At 45.2% G+C, this 13,840-nt stretch overlaps 1 protein-coding gene across 10 annotated transcripts in view; it reads right to left on the reverse strand.

The window, feature by feature from the left end:
- KCND3 (potassium voltage-gated channel subfamily D member 3) overlaps window positions 1-13,840 on the reverse strand; it is a 618,909-nt gene that overhangs the window by 49,666 nt on the left and 555,403 nt on the right. For all 10 annotated transcript variants that reach the window (XM_063955370.1, XM_063955372.1, XM_063955367.1 and 7 more), the window contains 2 exons: window positions 13,080-13,181; window positions 9,027-9,116 (listed from right to left, as the gene is read on the reverse strand). In XM_063955370.1, coding sequence (XP_063811440.1) covers window positions 9,027-9,116; window positions 13,080-13,181 — 192 coding nt within the window. The remainder of the gene's footprint in view (window positions 1-9,026; window positions 9,117-13,079; window positions 13,182-13,840) is intronic.

Genomic DNA, 13,840 nt, shown 5'->3' on the forward strand with positions numbered 1-13,840 from the left:
AGATAAATATGACCACCAAAAAGTCTGACTTGTGTCAGCTCTGAAACTGCTGTCAAGTTGATAGTGATGACTGCATCCTATTGGTCGCAAATGTGAAAAAAGCACCCATTTATTCATATACATGAAGTCACTTAAATCCTGCATGGAAACCATGTTTTCCAGAAATAAAAATGGATTAGTGCACAGTTGGGGAAGTGGAAGCCTGCACCTTTATTTATAAGTGATGAAATATATATATATGTGCATCTGTTTCATGGAGTAATTCAGATTCTCCAAGACTCTTGGAAATGTATTAGTATTGTGCGCTGTGATTTTTAGAGTTTTCTAGATTGTCATTGAAGCTACACTTCTCTCAGCCAGGTTCGACAAGCGGAGGAAGTCACAGCTCCAGATTTTGCGCACTTTCCCATTTGCTCCTGAAGGTAGGAAATTTTGGAAGGAACCCCCAGGGGTTGAGGTGTCAGTCTCTCGCCTGTCCAGAAAGGCGGTGCTGCCTGCCCCGGGCTCCTTTACCATGAAGGATCCTGGGGAAAGAAAAATAGAGACTACACTCAAATCTATTTACATGGCAGCAGGTGTATCACAAAGGCCGGTTATTGCGGGTTGCTGGATGACCCATGCCATTCATTCCTGGGCCACTCAAATTCATGGCGCCTCTCGGGGGATATGCCCTTGTTCACTATGGTGACCCTCCTAAAACACATTCAGGATACTACGTGTCCTCTGTGATTCGCTCAAGGAGATGGGGAACATTAATGCTAGGACTTCTGCCTTGGCAGTGTCAGCGCGCAGGGCCTTTTGGTTGAGTCAGTGGATTGTGGAATCCCTCCCCTTTTATGGGGAATGGCTCTTTGGGGTTTAATTACATACCCTGGATTTCCAAAGTTACGGCTGGGAAATCACGTTTCTCCCCTCTGGGGCCCCGCCGGCGAGACGCTCCTACCCGGGGCCATCTGTCCAGTCCGTTTGGTTTCACAGATTTCGATCTGAGGCCAGAGGTGCCTCCAATGCGTCTAGAGGCACCAGAGGTAAATCCAGAAAACCTGCAAGCACCAGCTATCAGGAAGAGATCACCAGTTCTGCTTCCGCTAAGGCCTCAGCATGATGGTGCCCACCCACCCCGAGTGGATCTTGAGGTGGGAGCTCGACTGCGTCACTTCAGCCGCGTCCTGGAGACTTCCTGCCAGGTTACCTGGGTCAGAAATCTCATTTCTCAGGGCTACAAGCTGGAGTTCGACAGTTCTCCCCAACGATTTTTCAAATCCAGCTTACCAGCTTTGGAGGATATGCAAGTTACGTTGCAACATGCCATCCAAAAGTTGGTCCAGTCCCACGTCATTGTTCCAGTACCAATACCACAACGTGGCAAGGGGTTTTACTCCAACCTGTTTGTGGTGTCGAAACAGGGTGGTTTGGTAAGACCCATTTTGAATCTAAAATCCTTGAATCCTTATTTGAAGGTGTTCAAGTTCAAAATGGAATCCCTGCAAGCAGTGATTGTGGGCCTGGAAGAACAGGAATTCATGGTCTCCTTGGATATCAAGGATGCATACCTCCATATTCCGATTTGACCGGATCATCAGGCGTACTTGCGGTTTGCCTTGCTGGACAATCACTTCCAATTCCAGGCACTGCCTTTCGGCCTGTCCACAGCTCCGAGGGTATTCACAAAGGTGATGGCAGAGATGGTGTTCCAACTCCGGGTCCAGGGGTTCAATGTTGTCCCTTACCTGGACGATCTTCTGATAAAGGCAAGATCTAGGGAGCTTTTATTGCTCCATATCAACTGCACTATCCAACTTCGGTCACACCATGGGTGGATCCTCAACTTACAGAAGTCCCACCTGGAGCCGACTCAGCGGCTCCTGTTCCTTGGCATGTTGCTAGATACTATTGCCCAGAAGTTGTTCCTCCCAGAGGACTAGGCGAGAACACTTCAGGAGATGGTCCACATGGTGCTCCGACCTACTTGAGGGTCCATCCACCTTTGCATAAGATTGTTGGGAAAGATGGTCGCCTCATATGAGGCGATCCAATATGGGAGGATCTATGCCCAGAACATTTCAGTTGGATATCCTGAGCAAGTGGTCCGAATCACATCTACAGATGCACCGGATGATTCGGCTGTCACCTCAGGCCAGGATTTCCCTCCTGTGGTGGCTGCAGTCATCCAATCTCCTGGAAGGCCAGAGTTTCGGGATTCAGGATTGGAGCCTCCTCATGACGGATGCGAGTCTAAGGGGATGGGGAGCGGTCACTCAAGGGGCGCAGCTCCAGGGCAAGTGGTCAGCCCATGAAAACCTTCCGATTAACATTCTGGAACTTCAGCCGATCTACAATGCTCTGCTTCAAGCCTCTCCTCTGCTCAAGGATCACGCGATCCAGGTACAGTCGGAGAACGCCATGGTAGTGGTGTATATCAATCAACTAGAAGGGACAAAAAGCAGAGACTGCATATGAGAGGTGTCAAAGATACTCCTCTGGGCGGAAAGAAATGCAACAGCTCTGTCAGTAATCTTCATTCCGGGTGTGGACAACTGGGAAGCGGACTTCCTGAGTCGTCATGATTTCCACCCAGGGGAGTGGGGTCTCCACCAGCAGGTGTTCCAGCAGGTCATTATCCGGTGGGGCTGCCCGCACATAGACATGATGGCTTCTCATCTCAAAAAGAAAATTCCCTTGTATTGCTCGCGAACCAGGGACCTCGGGCGAGGGCAGTGGATGCACTGGCGTCACCTTGGTCGTACCGGCTGGTCTACCTGTTTCCTCCGATTCTGTTGCTCCCAAGGGTGCTAAAACGAATCAGGAATTGAGTCCAGGCAATTCTGATTGGCCTCGGAGGGCGAGGTATGCAGATTTTCTGGACATGTCCGTCGAAGACCCTTGGCCTCTGCCACTAAGAAGCGATCTTCAACAAGGACTGTTCGTCTACCCAGACTTACGGCAACTTCGTTTGACGGTTTGGCGGTTGAGCGGAACATCCAAGCTTACAACGGCCTTTCCAAAAAGGTTATTGCTACCATGGTTCAGGCAACAAAACTGGTAACGTCAAAACACTATCATATCTGGAGGAGATATGTCTCTTGGTGTGAGGAGTGTACGTATCCGCCTGCTGAGTTTCACTTGGGACGTTTCTTACATTTCCCGTAGGCTGGTGTGGATAAAGGCTTACGTCTGGGTTCCATTAAGGTCCAGATTTCAGCCCTCTCCATTTTCTTCCAGAAGAAATTGGCAGTGTTGCCAGAAGTTCAGACATTCTTGCAAGGGGTACTCCACATCCAACCTCCTTTTGTGCTGATTACGGTACCCTGGGATCTGAATGTAGTGTTGGATTTTCTACAGTCGTCCTGATTTGAACCTCTGATGACGGTGGAAGACAAGTACCTCACATGGAAAATGGTGATGTTACTGGCCCTGGCTTCTACTCGACGTGTCTCAAAATTGGGGGCCTTGTCGTGTAAAAGTCCATACTTGGTCTTTTACGAGGACAGAGCAGAGCTCCGGACTAGGCAGCAGTTCATGCCGAAGGTTGTCTCTGCGTTTCACTTGAATCAGCCTATTGTGATTCCATCCAGTTCTGGCGCTTCTGCTCCTCTGGAGGCTTTGGATGTGGTGCGAGCCTTGAAGATCTATGTCAAGAGAACGGCTCGGATCACAAAGACGGATTCTTTGTTCGTGCTCTATGATGCACAGAACACAGGGTTGTCCTGCTTTAAAGCAGTCCCTTGCTCGTTGGATTAGGCTTACTATTCAACAGGCCTATGTGTCGGCAGCCTTACCTCTTCCTCAGTCTCTGAAGGCCCACTCTGCAACATCAGTGGGTTCTTACTGGGCGTCTGCCCGTGGAGTCACGGCCTTACAACTTTGCCGAGCTGCTACCTGGTCGGGGAAGTACACTGTTGTGAAGTTCTACAAGTTTGATACCCTGGCCAAAGAGGATACTCAGTTTGGGCAGGCGGTGCTTCAGCAGTCTCCGCACGTTCCCGCCCATTCTGGAAGCTGTGGGACGTCCTCATTGTACTAGATTCCCCAATATTCCTTATGTATGCTAGAGGAAATAGGATTTTAATTACCTACTGGTAAATCCTTTTCTCGTAGTTCATAAGGGAAATTGGGCGCCCGCCTCACTGCATTGACTTTTCTGCAGGTTCTTGTTATGTGGTTACCTGTTCAGGTGTTACTGGTTGTTTTAAGTTAGTGGTGTGCTGGTATATAAATCTCACCACTCTTTGTTATATTTCCTTCTCTCATATATGTCCTCTCTCTTTCGGCCACGTTTTTACCTATAACTGCTTGTGGGAGGGGGCAGAGGGGAGGAGCCAGCACACCCAGTTGAAGAAATTTAAAGTGCACTGGTTCCTTTGGACCCCATCTATACCCCATTGTACTAGATTCCCCAATATCCCTTATGGACTACGAGAAAAAGATTTACTGGTAGGTAATTAAAATCCTATTTTCACCCCTTTAGGAGTCAAAAAAATGTAAAAAAATCCTTGCTTAGTTGGTGCTTATGTCATGGAAGGAATATACTCCCCGAATTTCATGTTTGTAGGTCCAGGGGTATGTGCTGGGTGTTAATGTGTCAGGACATTTGGTTTTATATATGTATATAGATTAATTTCTAGCATTATAATCTAATTGTATATTATCTTTTATATGGAAAAAATAGTTTTACTAATATAGGTTGTCTTTTTCATTTATGTGCCTCTGTTTTGTTAGACTTATTTTTTATATCCTGCTTGCGTCTATGGTTCTTAAATGGTCTATGTAGTGACTGAGTCTGTGACCAAATGTTAACCACAAATAGAACATAATGAAGTGGAAGACCATCACAACAAATGTAAATAATTATATAAGTATATTATTTTCTTCCATTTAATAATATTTATTGGCACATCACCTCATGTATTTATTTTCCTCCGAGGCCGTGCCAATTTCTTTGTTGTCTAAATAGAGATTTTGTTTCTCCTTGGTAGTTGAGTCTCAAACCAGCAGTGAGCCAATTTATAAAAATATTACATAGCCAATCCGCTAGTATTCTGGCAAGAAATTAGTTCAATGAGAAAAAAAATATATAATATAAAAAAAAAAAACAATTTTAGATACACAGGCAAACTCATTCCAATATAACAAACTAGAAGCAAACAGTTTTGCAACATGAAGCATTAATATAGCATTGCCATCCAATGTCATATAATAATGTAAATGTCACAACTATAGAACTTTTCTCATGTTCACTTTTTCCTGTTAATATTTCTACATATCGTAACACACATGAAAGATGTGAGTATGCAGTACATTATCTGCACCATATTTATAATGCTAGTTGAAAGTGACTTGAACAACATGTACTGGGTGGATAGACATTTCTCCGGGGTGGTCTTCAGTTTGCCGGCTGTCGGGATCCCGGCGCACAGTATACCGGTGCCGGCATACCAACACCTTTTCTCCCTCTTGGGGGTCCACGACCCCCCTGGAGGGAGAATAGATAACATGGTGTGCGCCCCACCGTGCCTGCAGCGAGCCCGCAAGGGGCTCATTTGTGCTCGCCCAGCTTCTCCAGGGTGCCTGGATGTATACTGTAAGTGGTGACAACTTGTTAATGGTAACTGTGACCAATGTTTTCCACCGAATGTTATTGCTGCTTTCTGCTCCAACTCGCCAAGCAGCTGCAGATTACTGAAGCCGCTGCTTCATAGATAAACCCCTATGTTTCCTCTTCTAAAATGTGTGAGTGATCCTGCTGGACATCCTTGTACACACTGGGTAAAACAAAACGTGCATCTGAAAAGGGAGGGAGAAGTGTCCACCACATGGTGGATAGAGCTAGAAAGGCTATTATCATAGAGATAATTGATCTCTATGGTAATCCTGTTCACCTACAGTATAGCATGATGTTGTATTCTTGTACAGAGGTTGCAGTTACCATAGATACAGATATCCATGAGATCTATAATGGCAGGTATTCTCGCTGTGTCTGTCCCGAGGAGTGTCAGGCACAAAGACAATACATGTACTTTCAGCTGTGATATTTGCACTTTTAAGGCAAATATAACAGGACTCCCTGCTGACCGACAAAAATGATATATATCAATTTGCCGACAATAAATTGTCCTGCCTGATGTAATATTGAGAATAAAAGAAGCAGAGAATATCCAACAGTGCACTGCGTAAAGCAATCTCGATTTAATGAAAGAACAAAAACAAACATTGTTCCACATTCCAGACAATTTTATGTTTATTTTATTTGTTTTATAAGGACATTGTGAAGCCAAGTGTTCAGAAGCAAGAGGTGCATAGTTCTGAAATGTATTTTTGATAAAAGTTTTGGCAGGAACTCATTATATAAGCTTAATTAATGTGGGACTTTTAATTGCTACCTGCAACAAACATCTGGTACCTGGCTTATATATAGATTCTATTCCTGCATTGGATTTCCTTATTATATATTAACAACAGGGACACATTACTAGTTGTATGCAGTCCAACGATACTAATTGTATCGTAACTTCAGAGAGAGGCAGAGAGAAGGGATGATATTAACAGAGATGATGATATTAACAGAGATATTTAATTCATCAAGTTTCTGCAGCTAGATTAACCATGAGGTTCCTCCGGGATGCAGTCAGGAACCAGACAGTCACAATACCGACTGCAAAATCCCAACAGTCAGAGTCCTGACAGATCCTAAAGATAAGTACTGGGGTTAGGCTGCAGGGGTGGGGGAGGTTTGGGTTAGACTGTGGGAGGGGTAGGGTATGGTGAAACACCGCAATCTGTCCGATTTCTGACCTTCAGAATCCCAACTGCCGGGATTTTGCTCCCACCCGTACCTCCCATTGTAACTTAATGAATACTGGAAGTCATATAGATGTTATGTGATTAATATATGGCTATTGGCTGTGTACTTTTGATCATGTAGTTTATAGGTTTTAAAAAATTCTTTTAATCTAGATTATATGATATTGTACTTGCCTTTTAAATGTTCAAGTACTGAAAATATCTGATTATGCTAATATTCCTCTCAGTTATTAAATCATCTTTTTTAGTCTCATTTTGATTACACATGAGTCATCACATAAGTCCAGAACTACACTACAGCCCGGTAACCTAAATTCTGGCGCCCAGCACTTGCAGTGCATTCTAGGATCTGGAAATATTGTCAAACTGCAGCATCTTCCAGATGGAGCCAACATGATATATAACAGTCATGCTGCCACAAATCCTTGTACTTTGTAAATGCTACAGAGAGACTGCTACATTGGAGCAGGGCCGGTTCTAGCCCTTGTGGCGGCCCGGGCGAAAATAGGGGCGTGGCTTCATAAAGGGGCATGCCCCGTGTAGAGTTGTGCCCCTTAAAAAATAATAATAAATTAATACCAACCCCGCTCTTGATTTCCGACTGCTGCTGCCCTCCGCCGCTGGCCGCGCTCCTATGATCTATGGCAGAGACGTCATGACGTCTCTCCCATAGCACCGCATAGACACTAGACAATCATGACCCCTAGTGTCTATGTGCCTCTCCCACAATGCTGTGCGGTGCACAATGACTTCATTGCGCACTGCACCGCATCTACCGGGGGCACCAGTGCCCCGGGCAAAAATCCTGCATGCCCGTAGCAAGATCCGCTACTGCATGGGAGTGATCCATAACCTTGGGACTAGGCAGGCCAATCCCGGGCCGTTTTTTCAATCCCGGGATTCGGTATTGAAAAACGCTCAATCCCGGGATTGCAGTAGGGATCAGTTAAGAAGGGTGTAGGGAGCAGCGCTGGAGGGTAGGTAGCGGCGCGGAATGGAGGGAGGGTGTAGGTGGTGCAGGAGGGTGTAGGTAGCGGGGAGGGTTGGTAGCGGCACGGGAGGGAGGCTGTTAGCACTGCACGGAGGGAGGGTGGGTGTAAGTAATATCACTTACTTTTAGGTGGGCGGCAGCCATGGACACACTGAATGCGGCGGCATTTCAAATGAAGCGCCGGCCGCCAGCCAACCAGAGCTGGCGGACCGGCAGCCAATCAGGGAAGCGGCCGCTGCAGTCGCTACTGATTGGTTACTGCTGCTGCAGCAGCTTCCCTGATTGGCTGCCGGTCCGCCAGCTCTGATTGGCTGGCGGCCGGCGCCACATTTGAAGTGCCGCCGCGTTCAGCGTTTGTCTGTGGCTGCTGCCCGCCTAATTCTGACTAGTATTATTTACACACCCTCCCTCCCGCACATGCGCAGTGTAATCCCATGAATCCCGGGATTGGATGCTCCAATCCCGGGATTTGAATCCCGGCATTTTTGGGCCCAAATCCCGGGATTGGCCTCTCTAATTGGCTCGCTTTACATTTTGATATAACAGCTTGATACATTAGTAATTGATGGACAAAAGTACAGAATTGTGACACCTCTCCTTCACTGCTTACAAAGTATCTACTTATTACAAGTCTGGGCTAAGAGGCAGCAGTCTTGTAAGGCTAACTCAGACGAGCGAATTAAGTGTAAAAAATAATTATGGGCACAGTATGCATAGCTGCTAGCATTTAATATCATTTCCGGACACTTTGCTGCTGGGCAGATAAAAGGCATTCACTTACATTAATCTAGAGCAGGTACAGAGAACTGCACTTAGAGCTTAACTAGCAATACTGTTCAGGCATTATCTGGCACAAAACTCTTCCAAGGTTATGTTTTCAAACCTCAGGACTGCCCCTAGGAATTGGTAACGGTGAGCATGGCAGTACTCTGCCTGTATATCACCCAAAATACCTGTAATACTAGTATCTTTATGTGAGCACATAAGCCATTCATTGATTAGGCTTCCGAAGTTTACTAAACAACAAGCCATTAACATTTAGTTTGGTTCTTTAGGCATACCTATTAATTGCAGTGCAAGCAAAACATGCATTTTATCTCGTTATGTTTAATAATGTAACTCAATATTGCATATCTTGTAGCAGAATACATTCAATAAATATATTACTAGCCTAAAACATTTCCATATAGAAGCACTGTGATTAGAAGTTCCATAGTGTCACTGTTCTACTTACAGTTGTCTTTTCCAAACAGTGCAGCAGGTGGTGGTGTTGGCTTTCTATCAGTGATGATTTTCCAATGTGTGGCTCTTCCTCAGTGGAGCCCTAAACAGATACAGTTTATCATTAATGCACTTAATAAACCCAGTGATAAAGGGCTCAAGATGCTTTTGCACTGCGATATGTACATGGGGTTGTCCAAATACAGGCTACATTTTGGCTGTACATACTGTACTTGTCTTGATAATACTTCCAGTGTAATCCCTACTGACTGATTTCTTCATCGATAAATAGAACTTAAGTTTTAAAAAGAACAAGTTGCTTTATCCTAAATACAATACAACATAACTTCAGCATGCATGCTTACCTTAGGGAATACATGTATATATATATATATACATGCTTAGCTCAGAGATGTACATAATACTGATATATTTACAGAGCTGAGCAATTATTGGCCAACTGCACATGCATTACAGCCGCACTGCGCATGCGCCAAGCTACCCTAGACATGTTACATGCAGTGAGGAAATATAACACTGACTTCTCAAATCCCACCGCCATTCTGTGCGTACGTGGGGTTACTCAGATTATGGAAGGATCTGCAAACATTGCTGCGTGTTTGTACGCAGTTGCTTGGATCTGCAAATCCCCCAGTGGGCGTTTCAGTACATTTCCATGTGGCTACAGCATATTTTTGCACATCTGCTGTTTACAGGGTCACAGCTGCAATGCACAAACACACATCTCAATCAGTCCTATAGTGCAGGAGCTCATTCCCACTACAGCTTCAGATGTGTTTTAACACCCACATAAATTTAACATAAAACAATAGAACAAAAAAAAAGAACTCTATGGGGTAACTTTACTAAAGCTTCTAAAAGTGAAAAGAAGTGATGTTGCCAATAGCAACCAAATTCTGTCTGATTTCTATATTGTATCCTACAAAATGATCAGACCGAATCTAGTTGCTATGGGCAACATCACCTATTTTCACTTTTAGAAGCTTTAGTAAATTTACCCCTATGCGTGAAAGCAACATACACATTTATACTATTGCTGTTTTCTGAAGACAATATTTTCCTAATCCTTTTTTTTATTTCTTTATTTTTAAAGCCATGCCATCTCTACCATCACTGTTTGGTATAAACTGTTACATATGCAGGCACAGGTTCATTGTAATGGCTGTCCCTTGCAGGGGTGTATCTAGGGGTCTGAGTGCCCATGGCAAAGTAAAGGACTGGCGCCCCACACCTGCACATATTTGAAATATCGAAGGTGCATGCGCCAAAAAAAAGGGGCGTGGTCACTCAATAGTACCCAAATACAAATTACACCACACAGTAGCATCCCTTATTAACATTACACAGCACAGCAATGTCCGTTATTCACATTGTTACACAGTAGTACCCCTTATACACATTATGCCACACAGTAGTGCCTATATACTGTATCTCCAAAAAATCCTAACCCAGTATACCGCATCGGGCTATACAAAATATATCCATTCCGATAAGAAGAGGTGCACTCACCAGGCACTTTTCAGCAGGTTTTATTTACTCACATCACCAGTGTAGACAAAAACATAACGTAACTTTTCTCAAGACATCCCACCAGTAGAAGAGACAGAGACATGTCTCTGTCTCTTCTACTGGTGGGATGTCTCGAGAAAGGTTACGATATGAAACCGAAACGTTGCCACTGGTGATGTGAGTAAATTATATTTTATATTTAAATATATATATATATATATATATATATACTCACACACATGTATATATACATATGCACACACAATATTCTCCAGCACTCCAGGATTCCCTCAGGGTAATGTGTTCCAGGGCTCTCCTACGGGATATGTGCCCCCAAATATGCAGGCAGGAAAGAACAGGTGGCACTCGGAGACTCCAAAATAGAAAAATTCCCCATGCGCGGCATTGGTGATGCAGCCACCGGTTGTCCTGGTAACGAAGACGCCCGGCGCGGCTACCATCCAGCGCTGGAATTAAACATAGTGACTGTTTACAGAGCCCGTATATCCCATCATAGCTCTGCTGCGAGCAGGAGCACTCAAATACATGTTAGTGTTTTAGTGAACACCATATCAGAGGGAATTATGTGTATTATCTACCACACTCTTATCGTAATGCTTGAGGATCAAATCCAAAAGAAAATAAATAAGGGCTGATCCATATTGTTTTCTAAAAAATGTATCACATCCACATTAGGTTAATCTATAGTGGTCAGTCCAGGGCTGCCATCAGAAATTGTGGGGCCCAGGACTGCCGAAATAGGCAGGACCCCCAGCCTTCTCTTCACCCTTCTCCCTCCCCTCCAAAAAAGGGTGGGTGTAGTTATAGTGGGTGTGGGGAATTAGTTGGTGCATAAACCAATTTTATTTTAAATATAAAGTTTGGGCTGTGGGGTTGGGTGTTATTTTAACGTTAAGCTGTATCCACAGAAAAACACATTAATGATAAAGTCCTGCAGTGACACCAGTCAGGAACTGTGTCCCAAATCACGGCATAGGTATATTGTAACCATCATAAAAGTCCCCCAGGGAACCATGTGTCAAAGGTCACATTCTTATCTAACATACTCCAGTCTACACACTGACTGACACAACCCCAGGGTCAGAGCTTTACATGTACGACTATACACACCCCTCTGCACATCACATAGAAACCCTGCAGCTACAGGAGGCTGGGACCTATGGTTCCACAAGAAAAATACACCTTACAGATGTTACATACCTGGGAATGAGCAGAGAGTACCAGTCTCCCATGTACTTGTCACATGTCCTCTCAGTACTACCCACTGTGACGTCACCACCAATCATCTGCTCTCCTGGTCTGTGCCGTTAGGGTCACTCACTAAACTAGTTCTCCTGAGCTGCAGGTGGCCACCGATACTTCCACTCCTAGGACTATCCCCTCTCACCCATTCCCTGCTTCTAGCCAGACATAGCAAGCTGATCGTGATTCTGCAGCCGAGCATGAAGAGGAAGCGCAGCGGCATTTCGAGTGCTTGGCTCATGCCGCTGTGCATGAGCCAAGCACAACTCGCAGGCTGGTGGCCGCTCCTGATTGGCTGCCAGTCCGCGAGCTGCGAATAGCTCCAGGACAGCGGCAAATCTGAAATGCCGCAGTGCTGCCTCAGTCAGTGGCAGTGCCTCTGTACCCATGGCTGGCTGGTGGTCCAAGATGTTCTTTCGGGGCCCCCTGTCTTTCCGGGCCCGGGACGCCAGTACCCACAAACCCACCTTGATGGCGACCCTGGCAGCCACTGTAATTGGCGATGGGGTCCGCGGTGCGTGCTATAATCAAGAAACTACATAAACTACACCTCCCAGCAGCCCTTACTGCAGTGAGCTCCCAGCAGCCCTTGCTGCGGTGAGCTCCCGGCAGCAAGGGTTGCTGGGAGCTGTAGTTTATGTAGTTTCTTGATTGTAGCGCCGTGCTAATTACAGTGGCTGCCACTGCTGTCTGCTATAGTCATCAGTGTGGGTGACGAACTACCGGGGGGACGAACTTGGGGGGCGGAGGCGGGAGTGGACAGCTGCTGCGGCTTCTGCCATTAATATTAATCTACATATTGTCCGCGGGTGGCACCGCTGGGCGGCGCCCCTCCTCGGCTGGTGCCTCTGGGTAGTACCATCCTGGCCAATAGGTAGGTACGCCCCTGGTCCCATGCACAACTACAATTAGTCGCTACATTATTAACGTGCCACTCTACATTGCATTGTGTGTGCGTAGATTTAGAATGCCCATTCCACGCATCGTGAAAGGAAAAAGTGCAATATACCAGTGAGCTACTTATCGGTGCTGGTCATGCATTAGGCCTGCATTAAAAACTCAAGTCATCAAAAGTAATAATTAAAAAGATAAACTAATTCTATAAATAGGTTCTGACATTGCTGGGCTTGTTTTATGAATTAATAAATGAAAAGCAACTTTACTTCCCTATGAAAGGAATTCAGTGCTGAAGCTTATTAGGTCATTATCAGCATCTCACGGGCAGACTTGAAGAGAATGTAAGTACCCTAGTTAAAGACCAGCTCATACATACCGCTAGCTCCAGTGCCTCATTAAGTAAGCCATTCCTTTTACTGTGCAGGTAGGCAGTTGAAGTTCCCGTCTTGGCTACCTTTATTCTTGCAAGTCTGGCTTTCTGTGTAACAAAAAACAAAACAAGACGTAATCAGCAACATTAGACTTTACAGAGTCACAAAAACATCACATTCCTTTAGTAGTCAAATATTGGAGTCACTATAAAATGTCAGCCATCACTGAGCAGTACTGCTATACCATGATTTACAAATAAGTGAATAAAATAGTAACACACTTCTGTCTTATTTTTTAAAAGCGTCATATGTACAGTAAGTAGATAAAAAGTCTGCTGCAACCTTCACTGCAGATGCCAGGAAATGTGAGCTACTGTCCACTTTCAACCTTTTCTTCTGTAGAATGGTCTTACTATTTTATTAACTGTATATAACGCCAATATAGTGTGCTGGGCTGTGGGGCAGGATGTCAAATTAATTTCTTTGTGCCAGCCGCTGGCATACACAAAGTTACAGCACTGACTGCACTACCTATTGCTGTAATGAGGCAGGGTTGGGTACGACATCTCGGCAGCCTGGATCCCGACAAAAGACCGACAATGGAATATAGACTGAGAGAATTCCGACGTATCCTGGTATTTTCACCCAAATCCTAACTCACCCCTCATGCTGCCTTACCCTAACCTCCTCCTCCCGCAGCCTAATCTTAACCACTCCGCTACACAGCCTAACATCAACCCCAGTACTTACCTCTGGGATCCAGCTG

The sequence above is a fragment of the Pseudophryne corroboree genome, chromosome 2, assembly GCF_028390025.1.
Source record: "Pseudophryne corroboree isolate aPseCor3 chromosome 2, aPseCor3.hap2, whole genome shotgun sequence".
Classification (NCBI taxonomy): Eukaryota; Metazoa; Chordata; class Amphibia; order Anura; family Myobatrachidae; genus Pseudophryne; species Pseudophryne corroboree.